Below are 18,500 nucleotides of genomic sequence, written 5' to 3' on the forward strand. Positions count from 1 at the left end.
GCTGAACCCAACCAACAGTTCTGGACAAGATTCCACGTGAAATTGGACACAGATAAACAAGAAATAAGTGAATACCAGTTCCAGTAATGAACATGAGAAGCAGCTACTCAGAAATGGTACATGTGCAAGGGACCAGAGGTGCAACTCAGCTTCCTTGGTGTACTGTGGGCACTAAGAGAGAAAATGCTGTAGGGATTTACAATGGAGAAGTGGAGGGTGAGGAAGGAACAGGCATAAAAAACCCCCCAAACAACTCATCCAGCAAAGTGAAATCACCAACAATCTGTGCTCAGAGCTCTCTTACCATCCTTCCAAAGCTCAGCCACGAATTTGTCAGAGGACTGGTGCAGCAGCGTGGCCACGTTGTCGTTCAGGGGGTCCATGTTCTTCATCAGCCACTCATCTGCCTTGTAGTCCACCTGCAGGGCAGCCCAGGCACAGGCTCAGAGCAAAACCAGCTCCAGCTTTCTGTTTCTCAGCATCAAACATCAGAGGTGTTTTCCCCTCACTCAGAATCACCAAGGCTGGCAAAGACCTCCAAGCTCAGACCCAGCCCTGGGTGCTCACATTTGCTGGCTGAGCCTCCTTAGGACAGCTCAAAGTGCCACGAGTTTGTTATGCTTTTGAAAGAGTAAATGGGAGTTTTCTTTAAAATTCAGCCATCTGACTTCTTTCTCACTGACAGCTGGGTGTTTATTTGCTGCTCAGTTTATTAAAATAAGTTTCATTGAGAAGATGTAAAACCAGCTCCAGGATAGACACCAATTACTTTATCTAAATTACTGGAGAGTAAATTAAGGATGTGCTGCAGCATGATTTTTTAGAATTTCTCTAGAGTATCTACATTTAAACACTTGGTTCTATACAGAAAACAAAATTCTTATCTTTAAAGGACCAAACCTGTGGTTTCCAAATAAACCCCAGCTCAGCAGCTAAAAAATCACTGATACCAGCCTGGGCTTCATCCCAGCCCAGGGAGCCCTAAAATCCCTTAATTCTCTATAGAGATTCCCTAAAATCCCTACAGACCAGCAGGGTTCTGCTTCAACCAAGGCAAAAGTTGTCTATTTTTGCATCCAGGCTTTGGCAGGAAAGCAGAGTACTTTCCCCAAACCAACCTTCCCCCACAAGAATTTAGTGTTGAGCCCTTACCTTCCCTGCATAGTGAATAATGCAGAAGTCTGCTTTGTCCTTTAGTTGTCTTGGCTTTTGGAACTTGGAATGAGTTCCTTGCTCTTGGACCAATTTCTCCACAAATGTCTTGTCAGTAGCTTTAGGGAACCAGCATTCTTCATCCAGCAATGCCAACACACCAGGAGGATTTGCCTGAAAAGCAGTTTGAGAATGTGTTCACATTTCATACATGCATATATATAATTTTTAATTGTTTTTTTCAAAGTTTAGTATTTCCAGTGCACCACTGAACATCACAATAAAGGCAGTCCAAAATGCTCCAAGCACAATTTCAGTTAAACAAGCTGTGGGGGAGTCCAGGTCAAGAAGGATGTCATGGCTGATTCAAACATTCCCATGTCCATGGGGACACCACTGAGCTGGTCTAGTGCTGACCAGAGCCTTGCTTTGCAAAGCTTTATACTTAAAAGGTTCTGAGGGAATGCAAAGTTCACCCTTTTGGTGAGAGATGGTTCCATGTACCTGGCATCACACTTACAGAACAACTGGGAGGGGACTGAGGTTTCCTGCTAAATTAATAAATAACTTGAGGTGTTTTAGGGTATTCACCTAAACATGTGCACACTGAGGGCAGCCACACTTGTCCTCTGAGGCTTTTTGGAGGAGATTTTACCTTCCAAGGAGGCAGAACTTCCTCGGTTCCACACACCAAGTGCAGACCTTTGATAACTGAAACAAGATTTCCCTTTTCCCACAGGGAAAGAGGAATGCAGCTTTTGTGCTGGTCAGGATGCACAGCAGCACTGGGAGCTCACTGCACCCCAGGACACACAGAGACAGGCAGGAGCAGAACTTGCACTGGCCCAGGTTTCATTTAAAAGGTTCTGAGATGGAAAGAACAAACTTTCAGGAGTCTCTGTTCCCCCCATCTGCTCCTCCTGCTCCTCAGTTTCCATGGATGGAGCAGCCAGAGGAGGATGTTAAAAACCACAGTCACTAAAACCACTTTTAAGATCCTGCTTTCCTATTTGCAAGGCAATTTTCTGAGGGGAAACTCTACTCTACACCAAGTTTCAGGAATTTTGCTATTGATTTCCAATGAAGAAAGTCTACCACAAGTCTTGGAAAAACTTTCTACCTAAGTCCCAAAGCTCCTACACCACAATGGCACAATTTAATGACACTGACAGGATTAATGACTTCATTACTACCAGGGGAAAAGGTATAAAAATAGCAGCTTCATATCTTGAGCTCAGTGTTTTACACTGACATAAGGGCAAAATCCCCTCTGGATAAATCCTTTTATTAACAATACACGATATTTTAGATTTGAACTTCAGCATTGCAGTTAATTCCCTTTTAATGACAGCTCCACAAAGAAATGTCTCATTTGCAGGCAGCAAAAGACACAGTCAGCACTCCAAGCTCTCCTCCTCAGAGCATTATTCATGTGCAAACTTACAGGTCTCTCAATTAAGTCAATGCAAGGCTGCAGGTCCAGGCCAAAGTCAATGAAGTTCCACTCGATCCCCTCTCGCTGATATTCCTCTTGCTCCAGGATAAACATGGTGTGGTTGAATAACTGCTGCAGCTTCTCGTTGGTGTAGTTAATGCAGAGCTGCTCAAAGGAGTTCAGCTACAAAATAACGTCAGTGTTCAAGAATGAGTCAGTGACAAGACACCACAGATCTGGGAGTCAAAAATTTGACTTTATAAGGAAATTCTCCAAAACTTTGCAAAGTTCGAACGTAACGTAAAGAAAACTGGAAAGCAATTCTACCAATTTCCACTACATAAATTATAGTAGGAACAACTACCACACACAAAGAAGGCTTCAAGATTAAATTATCATTTTCTGGCACTGTAATTTTGGGCTGTCACAGCCTCTGTACACCCAAACCAGCCCCTCGTGTAACCACGCTGCTTTCGGTGCCTCTCAGCGTGTCCTGACCCCCCAGAAACAGGGAAAAGGAAAGGCTGAGCAGGGATATTTCCCTGTACCTCGAAGATCTCGAAGCCAGCAATGTCCAGGATGCCAATGAAGGAGGCTCCCTGGCGTTTGGTCCTGTCCAAGGCTTTGTTGATGCGGTGCACGAGCCAGCGGAAGAGGCGCTCGTAGGTGGCCTTTGCCAGGGCTTCCACTGCAAAGTCCGCCTGCAAACCCAAACAGGAACATTTATTTACCCTGGAAAAGCCATCAAAAGGACACAGAGATGGATGTTATCACAAATAACTCAGTAAAGGAAGAAGTTGGAGGGAGTTAATACTAGTGAGGAATGAAAACAAGCGGTAGGAACAGTTTGGAGTTTGATCAATGTTAAGAAAAATTTCTTTCTAAACTGTTCCATAAAAACAAAAGGTCTCCCAAGTATTTGATAATGTCACAACATGAAAGGATGAAACCAGGAGGAAGTCAAGGAAATGGAAGGGTTTCTTCTATTCTACAAATGGTTTTTACCATATAAGAACATTTCACACAGACAGCAAAGCTTTAACAGAGCAGCGAACACTCAAAGCCGATTTTCTGTTAGCAGCTCCTGAGGACGAGGCCGCTTCCCCGGCTCCTCAGAGCCCCTCTGACAGCTCACCTGCTCTTTGGTCTGCGCTTTCTGCACGTAGTCCCTGCCCACTTTGATGCGGGGGGTGAGGATGGCGCGGGTGAACTCCATGACGTTCATTCCCAGCAGGTGGCAGAGCTTCTGTGCGACTGCGGGGGACACGGGGACATGGGGACAGAGGGACAGGGACACAGGGACAGAGGGACACGGGGACACGGGGACAGAGGGACAGAGGGACAGGGGGACATGGGGACACGGGGACAGGGACACAGGGACACAGGGACACGGGGACACGGGGACACGGGGACAGAGTTGGGGTTCTTGGATTTCTTTGGGGATTTCTTCTGGGATTTGGGGACAGGGACACAGGGACACAGGGACAGAGGGACACAGGGACAGAGGGACATAGGGACAGAGGGACAGAGGGACAGAGGGAGCACTGAGACCCTGCCCTGACACCGGGAGCAGCTCTCACCAGGAGCTGCACCCCAGGAGCCAGCCCAGGTACCCAGGCCAGTGCCCAGCCTCGGGGGCTGTGTGCCAGGGTGGCACAGCTCTCCAGGGGACACGGCTGGGTGTGCCTGGGGAGCGGGAAAGGCTGGAACCCAGCGGGTGCCAGCTCATTAACAGCTCAGGTACCAGTGCTCCTTTAAAAGGGAACACATCCCTGTTCTGATCCCCAGGAAAAAAGGGCAGTGTGGGGACATCACACATCAAATCCATCATTAAAGGTGCCTTAACATCTGGCTCAGATTTTGTTTGTTTGTTTGTTTGTTTGTGCCAGCCCAAAGCAGGGGTGTGCCACCTTGCCCAGGGAGCTGAGGACTCCCCAGGCCAGGGAAGGGATTGGAGCACCTGGCACAGTGGGAGGTGTCCCTGCCATGGCAGGGGCTTGGAACGGGACAACCTTTAACCCAAACCACTCTGGGATTCCAGTATTTTACACAGAACACCAGCACAGGCAGCAGTGCACTTCAACAGCAGACCCTTCCTGATGCCATGTCATGATTTCAATAGTGCATTGCCCACAGCAGCCCTGCAGACTCCTGCTGCACCAGTCCCTGCCCTGAACACGAGGCCCAGCAGCCTGGGTGGCTGTGATTCCACACTTCTAAAAATGACAGTGACACTGAAGGTATTTTTAGGTCCAGGGAAGTGTTGCCCTTTAGCAGGAAGCTCTCCACACCACCCAGTAAGAACTTGGCCCCTTATCTTTATCATCTGATAGCTTCTTTTACTGTCAAAATGAAAATAAAAAGCTGGTTTTTCAAATCAGCATTGGAAAACAGATGTTCATGCTAATATATGAGAGTCTCTGCTGCATTATTTTTTTTCTTTAGTATTAAGAAAGCGATTATTGCTCCTGAATGTTGAGATTCTCTGTCTGTCCAGATGTTCACTAGAGGGGCTCATGACCTGACACACAACCAGTGAAACCTGGGGAGTGTCACAAACTGAGCACTCCTTCACCTGAGCTGCAAACAGGAGCATTTCTGGGCTCTGAGTGTACAAATATGCACCAGCACACCTGATAAAACTCACAACCTCAGGGGCCAAGCAGGAAGTGCTCTCAGGATCTTTAAATCAAACAAATAAAACAAGAACTTGAAAATATTAAGTAGCCATGGGATATTTAAGGAAGGAGGGTCCAGAGCACCCCAAACACCACATTCAGCTCCTTGCACAACCCAGGGACATGGAATTTATTGTCCAGCCTTTCCAGTCAGTCCTAAACTGTGCTTCAGGTGAGAATAATCCCAATAAAGCACAGCAGGTGTGATCCCAACCATCACACAGCACCTCTGAGGAAAATGCTCCCACTTCCAAGTGCAAACTGTCACATCTGAGGGCAGGACTGGGTCATGCTGCCTCTGCTGGATCCATCCTGCACTTTAAAATAAGCACCACTCATCTGAGGATCACAGGATGGTTTGTGGTGGGAGGGACCTTAAATATCACCCAGTGGCACCCCCTGCCACAGGCAGGGCCACCTCCTTGTTTGTTTGGAATGAAAAAGGACAATTTAAAAGGTGGGACTGGAGAAAACCCTGACTGTCCTGACCCCTGTTTTATTACTGCTGGGGTTTGGACAGAAAATTCTGAATTAATTATAAAGCCAAGATAGTGAGGAGCTCCCATCAGAGTGAACATGAACTTCATGAGGTTCCTTTGAGCTCCTGCCCTCCCAGCTGAAAGGTCCCTTCCCAACCTGGTGAGCATGAAATGACTCCAAGCACAGCTTCTCCATCCTCCTAAGCCACAGAGGCTCTGTGGCTGCTCTGACACCTGTACCTGAACCCAGGATCTGTTTATCTACCTTTACCATCTCCAGGGGAGAATTTGCTTCCCAGGTTCTTTGAATGGGTTCCCATCTCCTCCCACCCACAGAGCCAGGACCTGCCCTGGATCACACCCAGCCTCTGAGCAAGGGGAGGCCCTGCCAGGACACTCGGATTTCTCCAGAGCATGCAGGGAAACCCCTCACAACGAGATGTGACAAGAAATGAGAGATCAATTACACTCCATTTCTTCAGAAAGATGCAGTAACTTAGGCCATGTACCAAATTCTTAAATACAAGAGGGCAAAAATATGCTTTAATTGTGATCTGAGCTTCTCATGCTTTTGGCTTTAGAAGTCAGAATTTTGTATCCAGGACTATAAATATCCAAAAGTATCAATATATTTATCAATATCAATTTATAGCCAGTGTTGTAATTCAGAATTGATGTCTAAAAACCAATGGTAATGCAACTGAAGTCAAGACAGCCAAGAAGCATCTCTGTCTTTCCACATGGACAATGACCCAGGTGGGTCCTCTAAACCAGCAGGAAAAGCCCAAAAACTGAACCCCTCACCCATCTTTTCTCCCATTGCAACACAGAAAGTGCCAAAAGCCAGGTCAGGAACTACTGACCTTCAACCCCCAGCTGGGCAGCAGCCACTGCCCTCAGCAAGGACAATTCTGGGCTTTGCAAGTGACCCAGAGGCTCAGGAATTTGGGCCAGCTACAGGAGGAAACAAGAACCTGAGCTGTCCTGTGCAGCCCCTCCTGGGAATGGGGGTTCCCCCTGCCCTTCCACTGATAGCAGCTCTCTACTGCCTTCCATGAGAACATTTCAAAGGCTGGCACTGCATCCTTCAATAAAAACCTCTAATGTGCCTCTCAGCAGCTTGCTATTTTTTTTTTTTTTTTTTTGGTGGGGGAAGAAATCTATCCTTCAAAATGCTGATTGCATTGCAGGCACTGATAAATTCAGTGTCAGCCATGCTGCCAGGCCACTCCAGAAACAAGCCTGCTCTAAAAGCAGCATTCCTGTCTTCAGCCACTGCACCATGGAAGTTGTGCTTGGCTCCAGGGCTCTTATCATTGGCAACAAAGCTGCTCTCAGCAACCAAAGAAAACAAACTGATTTAAGCATGAACTTCTTCCTAGGACTTAAGTCTTTGGAGAGAGCAATAAGCAAGATTACAACCAAAATACTTGTTCCAAGCTTAGCAGCAATGCACACAGCATCAACTGCCCTGATGGACACTTGCATTTGTCTGCAGCAGATGGAAGGGAGAGCTTTAGGAATTGCCTGCTGGTGCCATCAGCCCTGGCCTGGCCTCCCTTTGAGCACTCCCAGGGATGCTCAGCACTGCTCTGTGCTTGGCAAGATTGCACTGGACACAGGGCAGGCAGAGAGCCCAGCACAAGCCCAAGGACACCCTCCAGACATGGGAACTCACCAGTGTTCTCTGGCATGGAGGCCTGATCTGTGTTCCTCTCCTTCTTAAAGGAAATGTTTCCAAACTGCAGCACTGAGGACACCACTTTCAGCATTGCTGTGATAACAAGAGACATGTGCATCAGTTTCGTGGCAGAGGGCTCAGCTGAACACATTTTTCTCCTGTTTCTTGTGTCACTTTCCTTCCAGATTCCAAGGAGAAGTTCAGGGAGGAAATACAGTTTGTTCTGTGCTTTTTGGGCAAATGGCTTGAATTCAACTCCAGTTGGAGTTAAGCAAACATTTTCTTCAGGCTGTCAGAGACACTGAAGCAACATTAAATTTGGTGACACTAAATTAGCAGAGTGTGTGTGTGAGAGAGAGAGGGAAAAGGACCCTGAAAATTCCAGAGGCTCCATGACTTACACAAGATCTCATCGTGTGAAAAGCCCATGATATGCATGGCTTCCATTGTCTCCTGGAAGTTATCCTTGTCTTGTTGCCCAGGGATGGGGATGTAGCCATTAGATAAAAATCTGTAATTGTTAAATCCTTCGAGCAGCAGGTCAGCTGTGTTGGGGGAAGGGGAAGAGACAGAAAAATAAGCTCAGCAATGCTGTTCACACCCACCCGTGCTCTGTTCTCACTCAATTCCCCAGCTCTGCTTTAGGAAACCAGTCCCCCAGAAATGGCTACAAGCCAGGAGAGCAGCTTCTGAAACCCTAAAAATACAAGTGCACCTCCCAAGCTGAGGCCAGACTCAGACTCTCCATGCAGCAACCTCCACGAGCTCTTCAATGCATTAAACCAGCCACAGAACATTACCCAGCACCATCTCAAATCCTCATCTGGAATACCCCAAAAGGAAATCTCTACTGAAAAGTAACAGAGCCAGGCAGAAATGGAGCTGGGACTGATGATCCCATCAAGGATGCTGAGCACCAGCTTATCTCCTACAGCAGGAGGGGACCAGTTCTCTGAAGTCTGTATCTTTATGAGCTTCACTTATCACAACCCACCAGGAGGGGGAAAAATCCCCAAAGAGAGTTGAGATTACCACCCCAGCACTGCAATGGCTTGAAGAGGGGGAAAAATCTCCAAAGAGAGTTGAGATTACCACCCCAGCACTGCAATGGCTTGAAGAGGGGGAAAAATCTCCAAAGAGAGTTGAGATTACCACCCCAGCACTGCAATGGCTTGAAGAAACCCCAGGGTTTCCTTAGGTTTGGGTTAAATTTCTCTGTAGGCTGGAGGAGATGGGGCTGCCTGTTTCCAGCTGGGAACTTTGCAGCTCCAATCCAGGGATTCCCAGGCAGAGCCTGCCCAAATTGGGCTTTGGCAGGGAGGAGACACTGGCTTGGAATGGCAGAGTGGCTCCCAGCACATCTGATAAAACCCAGCAGTGATTTCAGGGCAAAGCTACCCAGCCTCTCCTCTTAAAACTCACCATTCACGACCACAGAATAACCCAAACCCACCCTGTACCCCTGAAACAACCAGTGCAGCACCCCAGAGGTGTCAAATGCACATTCCCAGCTTACACTTGAGGTGCTCCCCTGCCCCAGCCAGGAGCTGGTAGAAGATGTGGAACGTGCGCTCGTCCTTGGCCTGACGGACGGCTCGAGACTTCTCCAGCAAGTCTGGGAGCACCTGGAGTCAAGGGCCACCTGCAATCCCTGCTTCAAAACACACAGAGAGCCCCGAGGCACGCCATGGAGTCAGTCTGAGACCAAAGAGAATGTCAGGAGTAATGTCCAGGGCAGCTGGGGCTGCCCCTGGATCCCTGGCAGTGCCCAAGGCCAGGCTGGACACTGGGGCTGGGAACAGCTGGGACAGTGAGAGGTGTCCCTGCCATGGCAGGATGGGCATTGAGGTCCCTTCCACCCCAAACCAGGCTGGGGTTCTGTCACTGGACTAGGTCCAACATGAACTTCAGTGACTAAGTAAGAGATTTCCAGCTGGTAGAAACCCACTGTTCATCTCAGCCAACTCCTGGCATTTCTACACTCCCATCCCTGCATCTCCTCATCTCCTGCATCCCCCTGCATCCCCTGCATTCCCTGCATCCCCCTGCATTCCCTGCCCGTGCAGCCACCACTGTCTGCCATGGACCAGCTGCACTTTTGGTGAGGGGGAGCTCCCATCCTTCTCCATCATCACTTCCATTGAGGTCCTAGCTGAACTCCTAATCCCAAAACAGCAGCAGCTGCTGAACTCAGAGGTCCTTTATTATTCAAAGTGCATTTGTCATTCCCTCCAAGCATTGCATTTTTCCATCACAATCCACACTGCCTTTCAACAGCTCCCAAATTCCATTTCTGCAGCAGGTAGTGCCTGATTAGCTGCCCTGAGCTGTAATCTTATTTAGTTTTTTTATTTATCCATATCCCATATTGTAAAGCAAATGCAGGACAGGGATTTGAAATGACAGTGCCAAGAATGGGTTCCTGTGATGAAGAAGAAATTCCCCAAGAGTTAAATCCTCCTGTTTTCACAAAGCTCTGGGCAAAACAATTCATCTGGACTTTCCTAAAGGCTGCCTTCATTCCTGTGCTGTGGTGAATGAAAAAAAACCCACTTATCACTGCAGCATATTTTGAATAACTATAGATCTTTCCCAGCCTTATTGGGAAATCACATTTTCTGACAATTCCAAACATTTAATGTTCTGATCAAGCGGTTTCAAAACACAGGAACCAAATGGAAACTTAACTACAGCATTGTTTATGATCAATATTCACTTCATGTTGTTTAGCAAGACTCTCAACTCCATCCTTTTATGACCACTCCACTGCTATTCTCCCAGAAAACTCAAAATTACACAATACATTTTTAGCACAGAGAAAACAACTTCAGGGAAGGGCTTTCAGTGCCAGTATTTTTACTTGGTTTTACACTCATAAATAAAAACGAATCTTAGAGCTAAAACTGAATTCACTGTGGTATTAATTACAATTAATTAAGTATAATAGAAGGCCTTGTGTTACTGAGCCCTCATGGTAGCCAGAAGAGCTGGGCCCTGTCCTGGAGCAGGAGCTCCTCTCCTGGCAGGGCTGCTCCTGGCACCACAGAGGCTCAGCTCCTCCTCTTGGATTTGGGGATTTTCAGGAATGTTCCCAGGGCAAGCACATTTCACACGGTTTCCCTTTCTAACACAGCCTGGGTTTAAGGCCAGCCTGAAAACCCTGCAGCTTCCAGGGTGTGGAATTTGGGAGTTTAGGGTTTCTGAGCAGATGGAAGCTGCTGAATGTGTGATATTTGATCAGTTATTTTGAAACAAAGGGAGAGAGGGATGCTGTCAAAGGAATGTCCAAGTGTGGCAACCTTTCACTGCATTCCAGGGAATTCTAGGGTTAAAAGCAAAACAAAGCAGGGCAGCTGCACTTTGCAAGGATGTGGCAGGAAAAAGGATACAGGTCTCAATGTTGGCCCCAACAATGTAACCAGTGACATCAAAGTTAATCCTGATGAATTTGCCCTGCAAAGAAAACAAGATTTTTTCATAAATACTTTTTTTTAAATTTTAATTACGACAACGCTGTCCATACCAAAGATAACCCAATCCATGGATCAAGGCTTTCCCAGGCTCAGAGGGAACCTTTCCCCTCCCATGGGCTCAGCCATCACTCCAGTGGAGCACGCTGCTCACAAACACACTCCAGGGGCTGGGGAACTCCTCGGGCAGATTTATTTGGGATGCAAACTCCTCTGAAGGTCAGGCTCCATCCGCCCTGAGCACACACTCTGGCTGAGCTGGGGGGCAGTGCTGAGATTCCAGGTGTGCCCCTTTCTGTGCCATTTTCTGGTGCCTGAAGGGGCTTCAGCTGCTCCATCTCAGGTGCTGCCTGGCCCAAAGATTTCCCCCTCCTTTTCCAAAGGCCTCCATGGCCCCTCTGCAGCTCATCCAAGGGCTGCATTCTGCTGGCACCACCACAGCACTGAGCCCAGGGCTTTGGAAAAGCTCTGTCAGAGGGAAGCATTCAGTGCTGCCCCATAAATCCAGCCAGCCCCTTCTCCTGGCCAATACAAACCAGAGATTTATCCCCTGGAACACGAGAGAACTGCCTTTGGTAGAAGAAAAAATAAAATCCACTGGCCACTGGGCTCCTTTGAGTCCTCCTGGGTCAGCAGGAGCAGGGCAAGGCTGTCAGACCTGCATGGCTCAACACCACCACCTCTCACTTCGTGGGAGGACAGGGATTTTTTCAATCAGATTTTTTCAATCAGGTTTGAAAATGGCTGTTAAAGATGACTTTTTTCCTGCATGAGATGAGACCATCTGGAATGAATTATACTTGCTCCTTTATGAAAACAGAGCTGGAGCCATCGGAGTGATTATGTTCATGATGGCAATGCAGAGCTCAAAATAACACAAACCAGATGCTGACATCTTTTAGGGGAAGAAGTATTCTCATTAAATTAGTACAGCCTCTGATGGATTCAAGACAGGTAACAGAGTGGAGTCATTGTGCAGTGAAACCTGTTGATGTTATAAATCCTTTACCCAGCTCCTATAAGCATCAGGAAACATTATAAATAACAGGGCTGTAAAATGAAAAAAGCTGAATTTCCACAAAACTGTGCTCTCCCTTCTCAGCTGAAAGGGCTGATGGATTTAGTCATACAGTTTTCCAGAGTTCTTATCATGGAGTTGAGTTCATGCATTATAAATCCAAGCAACTGTTGAAATGTCAAAGGCAGACAAGAAATCTTTCATTTGTTCTGTAAATTTTAGTGCTGTTCTCACAAGCAAAAAGATTTAATACCTCCTGTACACTTTTGAAGTTGTATTAAAAACATCTTCCCCCTGAAATAAGAGATGGCTTTCTTTTTTTTTTTTCCTTCAAAGGAAAGGAAGTTCTAAGAAGTGGTAAAAAGCTATTTATTCATCCTGAGTTCCACCACAATTTTTAAAACAATGGAACCCATCAGAAGTGGTTATCAGCCACCAAAACACTGTGAACAGCAGGCAGGGACCCAACAAAAACATGGAGCAGCTACAGCAGGGCCTGACACCTGGGCTAGCTCACACAGTGGCTTCTTGACTTTCCTGCAGTAAATCAGCACATTTAGATGGGGTTTGATGTGCAAGGTCTGCGTTTCTGCAGCAGTTCAGGACTCAGTTCTCCCCAGTCCCATCACTGGATGAAGTCACAGCTCTGCACGAGGAGGCTGCAGGCTGTGCCAGTGTCACAGGGGTGCCACAGTCCCTGCCACCTGACAGCAACCCAGCCCCAGCACAGCTCTGCCTGTTGGATTATGAACTGCTGTCAGCTCAGGGATGGCTGGAGCTAGAATAAAATCACTTTGCCAAGAGCCAGTGAGGAGGTGCCTTCAGTGAGCCCGAAAAGCAGAAGGCAGAGAACCTGGACTCATGGGGGAAGAGAAGAGAGCAATCTCCTGGAAGCAGCTAGAGGAACAGCTAGCAAAGGGGGTGGATTTCTCCAGCAGCAGCAGCAGCAGGGATGAGGTGCACAGGCCCTGCAGGGCAGGGCAGGGGCACTCACAAAGCGGGAGGAGTTGTCGTTCTTCACCGTCTTGGCGTTGCCGAAGGACTCCAGGATGGGGTTGGCCTGAAGCAGCTGCCTCTCCAGCTCCCCCTGCAAACCACAGAGACACAAACACAACCAGATTTATCCAGAGCACGGGGCTCAGGTGCTCCTGCCACCTCCCCTGGCTGTGGCAGTGCCACCACCTCCAGAAGGGGATTCTCATCTTCCCCTCGCTCCCAAAGCTGCAGCTTCCTCCATCCGGGGTGAACGTGCCTGGGTTTTGGGTGGTGCTCTTCTGGTGGGGTTTGTTTATCAAAACACACACACAGACACACACAGACAGAGCAGGGACCAGATAGGACTTGATGGATGTTGAGAATGACTGAATATGGGAAAGAAAACACATTTAAAATTCACATTTAGGGCTAATGAAATCAGGCACAGACCTTTGAGTGCTTAAGGGAAGAAACCAATTTAAGTGATTTAAGGTTTTTAGGTTTAAACTTTGTGCTGACAACACAGCTATCTCAGAACACCTATTTTCAAACCCAGAAATACCTATTTTCAAACTTACTTTCAGGTGAGTGAAACTCCCTTTCAGTTAGGCAGACTGAAACTCATCTCATTGCATCACCCCTGACCTGGCCACACCAGCACAGCAGAACTGAGCAACAGCAGCTACAAACACTGCTTTCAAATTGCTCAATCCAGCCAGCATTGCTCAGGGTGTTTAATGCATTTGTTAAATGTTTCTGTCAGCTCTGGCCAATGAGTTTAGAATTTGAAGTGCTTATCTCAAGGAAATTGCACAACAGCTTTTACAAGTTCTGTCCATGAGGAGGTCTGGTAACAAAAAAAGTCTGTGCTGCTTCCAAGAGCCCAGGAGGCACAAATGTACACAGGAAAATACATTGTCTTCTTGCTCTGAAGGATGGTTTGGGGGAAAAAAAAAAAATAAGTGAAGCTGTCTGGAATGTAGTCTCCAATCTGACATTTGTGTTCATGAACCTGCTTTTTCCAATTATTTATAGCCTTGGTGAATAAAGGCCCAGACAAAGCATCAAAGAACAGGAAGCATTAAGTCTCTTAAGGCTTCCACACGGGGTCAATTCTTAGACAGAAATTTTTAAAATTCACTACTTAACACCTAAAAGAGTTTTATTTGTATATTGAAATATATTTCAAGCTCTCCTGGAAATAAATGGCTGCTCCTTCTTTTATGTGACCTCAAGTTATCTGCTCAGAAGCTGCTTACTTCCAAATGTGCTCCCTTTGGGACTACACATTCCCTAAATTAGATGGCTTTCTAAGAAGGAATAAATGCAGAAGGAATAAATGTGAGTCTCAGCCCAGAGCAGAGGCAGCAGTGCCATGGCAGGGCCGCCAAGGTGACAGCTTAAAGACACCTTTAAACTGACAAAAAACTGCAATTGGAGAGAAACTGGATGTCTGTTATAGTGCTGTTGATATTCTCCAAAATTCCCAAGTAAGAGCCTCAGACCCTGGAATGCTCCCACCTTCCCTCCCCTCTCCTGTGGGCACGCCAAGATCCAGGGCAGCATTCCCTGAGCACTGCTCCTGGGATAAACCCCAGCGTGCCCAGCCAGGGCAGGGAGTGTGGCACAGCTGGCACATCCAGTTTCTTTTATTTTGGAAAAGAAATGCCCTGACTGCCCAGTGAGTGCCCGTGGCATGGCTGTGTGCCACCAGCACTGCACAGTCAGTGCCCATGGCATGGCTGTGTGCCACCAGCACTGCACACTGAGTGCCCATGGCATGGCTGTGTGCCACCAGCACTGCACAGTCAGTGCCCATGGCATGGCTGTGTGCCACCAGCATTGCCTGGGCTGGGCAGTGCCCAGCAGGGCTGCAATAAACCTGCAATAAACCTGGAATAAACCAGCAGGGAAGGTGGATAAACACATTGACCCAGATCTCTGGCTGAGGCAGGCAGGGCTCAGCAGCTCCCCGTGCCATCCCCCCTGGGAGCTGCAGGGAGCAGCTGGATGCTCGGCTGTGGGTGAAAACCATGGGAACGAGCAGAGCTCGGTGCTGCACACACAGAATTGTCACAGCTGTCACCAAGGAAAGCACACCCCTCACTGTGCAAAGGCTCCTGCTTTGGGGGGTTTCCTCTCTCCAGGGACTGCTTTCAGCCAAAACCAATCCTCTTTGGGAAGAGCTCAGGGTTTTGCAGAGACACTGAACTCCAGCTTGGCCTCTGGGCACAGCTCCTGCACAGGCATCTCCCAGAACTTCTTGGAAAAAGCAGAATGGGAACTGTGGGAGAAGAGAGGTCATGCAACAGCTCATGCAGGCACCACAGGACAAGGCCAGGTGACTGCCTCAGTTTCAGAAAGAGCAGCAGCCCAGTGTGTGGCTCTGGGGAGGCCTGGGGCAGGCAGGGGAAACTCCATGCTACTCACATACAACAGGGATCCACTCTGCAGTTCCACAAGACATTGAAACACAGATGTTAATGATTCCATGCCTTATGCAGTATCAACAGCTTGGGATTAGCATTTTCCACAGCCACAGTTAAAATGTTCACCAAGAAACGTTTTATGTCAACCCTGGCAGGCCAGCTCTAAGCAAGAGAAGGGTTCAACCAAACAGCACTCCATCTATTTTTGGACTTGACAAATATTTCAGTAAGAACCCTTAGAAGTGACTGATGTGTGCAAGGAGGGAGGATTAAGTTGCTCACTAGGAATGTCTGCAGCTTCTGCAAATGAGAGCAGGGGCTCAGACACAGCTGGGCTGCAGAGCTCTAAGGGGTACCACACCCTCCCAGAGGCATCACAGCTGCCCAGGGATTGCTTTTTGCTTCAACAGATCCCACTGGAAGGTTCCTTTACTATTTCCCTTTGCACTAGAGTTACACTGCACTCACCAGCTCCAGAGAAATGCAAGGGGGAATCCACCCAGCTAGACTAAGCCTTCAGTTTCTGTGCTTGGTCACACCCTGGGGAGCTGGGACAAAGCTCTTGCTTCATTTAAAAGCTGTACCCAGCACAGAGCATCACTCACCAGCTGGGGTTAGAGCCGGGCATTTCTCTTGTGGCAGCAATTGTTTATCCCTGCCCACAGTCCTGCCCTCAACTTCCACTAAGCCTCCTGCAGGTGAGCTCCACCTGGAGTCCTGCAATTCCTCCTGTGCCCCTGGGATCAAACAGAGCAGGGCCAGGGGACCAGGAGCGTGGCATGGGCAGGGTGATGTGCCCAGCAGCCCCTGCCAGCCTGGGCACTGGGGCAGCTGGAGCTCACATCAGCCAACTCCATTCACATCCCACTCTGCTCACACCACTTGTCCTAGAAAGTCTGGGGAAATTCTTCACCTCACAAGGCTTTTGGTTATGCCAGGCCTTTCACACTTGAGATCAAAGTCTTCATTGGTAATTGATAAAAATATTCAGACAAAGCACTTAATCAAAAGAATTTTGTAGCTTCCATTAATCAAATCTTTTATTTAGTGCATTGTTTAATATTTTAAAAGTGTTCTGCACTCTCTCAGCAGCACATTACCCAATGTACACAAAGTATTTTGGAGGAGGGTGGCTGGAGAGAGGGCAAACCTTTCATTTCAGAGCTTAAAATGTTAAAATCCTTTGCAATGCTGAGAAACTCATGAGCTGCTCACTCTTCCCTCTCTCAAAACCAGTTAAATATTTCCAAAATTCTCTATTAGCTGTGCACTCCTTCAAGGTTTCCCACATTATCAGCACAAAGAGAAGAATATACATCAGTTCTCCTACATCACTTGAAAAGCATTAAAAAAAACCACTTGCCTGGTGTTTCACGGGTTTGGGAGATTCGGGCTGTTCATTGCAAACAAACAAATGATAAGTTAGCAAGCAGGCATTCCAGCTGCATGTCACATCCCACACCAGCACGTCAGCACCTGGAACCACACACTCACTTACAGGGCTCCAGAGAGTGCCCACATGCACTGAGAGCAGCAGCTTTGGCATGTGCCACGCTGCACCCTGTGTTCATTGGCATGTGCCACACTGCACCCTGTGTTTGTGCAGGGGCTAATGAAGCCCAGGATGGCAGATGGCATGGATTAGCATTTTCCACAGCCACAGTTAAAATGTTCACCAAGAAACGTTTTATGTCAACCCTGGCAGGCCAGCTCTAAGCAAGAGAAGGGTTCAACCAAACAGGGGTGGCACTGGATAATCTTTATCATCCCCTCCAACCCAAACCATCCTGGGATTCTGTGATCTGCACTTCATTCAAAGGTTTCTCCTGATGGAGACTGGGCACCCTGCATTAATTTCAGCCCACCTTCAGCCTCAGAGGAGCCCTGCTCACAGCCCTGCCCTGCAGAGCCCAGCCTCTAGCCCCCCTTTAGGGCCCTGCAGCCTCAGCTGGCTCTGCCAAACCCCAGAAACTGGAGTTTCTCTGCCAGCACTCCTCCTCCCCACACCGAGTGCAGGACAACACCTTGGGATCACCCAGGAGATGAGACACTGGGGGCACAGATTCCCACACTCAGGAATCCTCACTGAAATTCAGGCTGAAACTGCAGCCCCCGTGTCACTGACTCCATGTCCAAGGCCCGTGTGCTCAGGGCTGTGCAGGACTCTGTCAGCTCTAAGGAAAGAAGGAATTTGGGACAGAAAAGCCTCACGGACCAGCAGCTGGATGCCAGCCATGCCAGGCTGTGCAGGGCATGGGCAGAGCTCCTCACAGAGGATGAACATTTCCCCTTCACCCCAGCTGGAGGAGGCACCTGGTGAGCCCCTGTGCTGCTCTCAGGTGTCACTCTGGGGCTCCTCTGCTTTGTTCTGTTTTTACAGCAACTCTGTCAGGCAAATCACAGTTAACCCTAGGCTTAGCATACAAATTGCTTTGTTTAAAAAAATAATCAATGAGGCATTCAAACAGGCTCAGAAATACACATGTCACTGATAACTATCTGCAGCAGGATGGGTACAGACAGACTGCAAGCCATGGATTAATTTAACAAGCCTATTTAGCATCTTCTTGTGCACAGGGTAATGCACAGCCTGCACAGACTGTGGATCACCAGCAGCCCTCTACAGCTTCCTAATGAATATGCAAATAGGGTCAATTAGGGCTGCTTCTCTAACACCCATTCTGCCCCTTCCTACCCTTCCAGTGGCACCTGTGAGGGTAAGACATTCTTTGTTCCCAATAGATAAACACAAACTGTTTCACAACAAGGGAGACTAATTTATATTTTCAAAATGAGTTTGGTGACAAACATTCTGCATTTTCATGGACACATGGCAAATCCAGTGCCCACTGTGGCACTGCATTGAATAAAGGGCACAATCCAAGACTTTTATTCAGGACACTCCCTGTTCTTTTTGCTCACATCCCAGCTTTCCCCTTTCTTTCCTGGGCTTTCACAGGCTCCCTGAGAAGTTGCATCATCTCCATCCCTCAAGATTTTGAAAACTCAGCTTTTGTTGGGATTGGGCAATGCACTCTCACTTTGAAGGGAGGCACATTTTGAAAGGTGTCTGGACAGGAGGTTTCCAGAAGTGTCTGAGGCATTCCAAGCTGTCAACAGTATATTTAGAAATACTTGGTGCAAACCCTGCACAACTCCCTTCTCTCCAAAAACCTGCTGGCA

General features: G+C 48.0%; 1 protein-coding gene across 1 annotated transcript in view; it reads right to left on the reverse strand.

Annotated features, from left to right (window-relative positions):
- The window catches only part of MYH10 (myosin heavy chain 10), an 80,705-nt gene that overhangs the window by 25,797 nt on the left and 36,408 nt on the right, over positions 1–18,500 (reverse strand). The window contains exons 5-14 of the mRNA XM_041468612.1: positions 12,908–13,000; positions 10,815–10,878; positions 8,942–9,040; positions 7,827–7,970; positions 7,423–7,518; positions 3,723–3,841; positions 3,136–3,288; positions 2,597–2,770; positions 1,153–1,326; positions 305–419 (exon numbers count right to left, since the gene is read on the reverse strand). Coding sequence (XP_041324546.1) covers positions 305–419; positions 1,153–1,326; positions 2,597–2,770; positions 3,136–3,288; positions 3,723–3,841; positions 7,423–7,518; positions 7,827–7,970; positions 8,942–9,040; positions 10,815–10,878; positions 12,908–13,000 — 1,231 coding nt within the window. The remainder of the gene's footprint in view (positions 1–304; positions 420–1,152; positions 1,327–2,596; positions 2,771–3,135; positions 3,289–3,722; positions 3,842–7,422; positions 7,519–7,826; positions 7,971–8,941; positions 9,041–10,814; positions 10,879–12,907; positions 13,001–18,500) is intronic.

This window comes from Pyrgilauda ruficollis, unplaced genomic scaffold, assembly GCF_017590135.1.
Source record: "Pyrgilauda ruficollis isolate IOZ18807 unplaced genomic scaffold, ASM1759013v1 scaffold221, whole genome shotgun sequence".
Taxonomy (NCBI): Eukaryota; Metazoa; Chordata; class Aves; order Passeriformes; family Passeridae; genus Pyrgilauda; species Pyrgilauda ruficollis.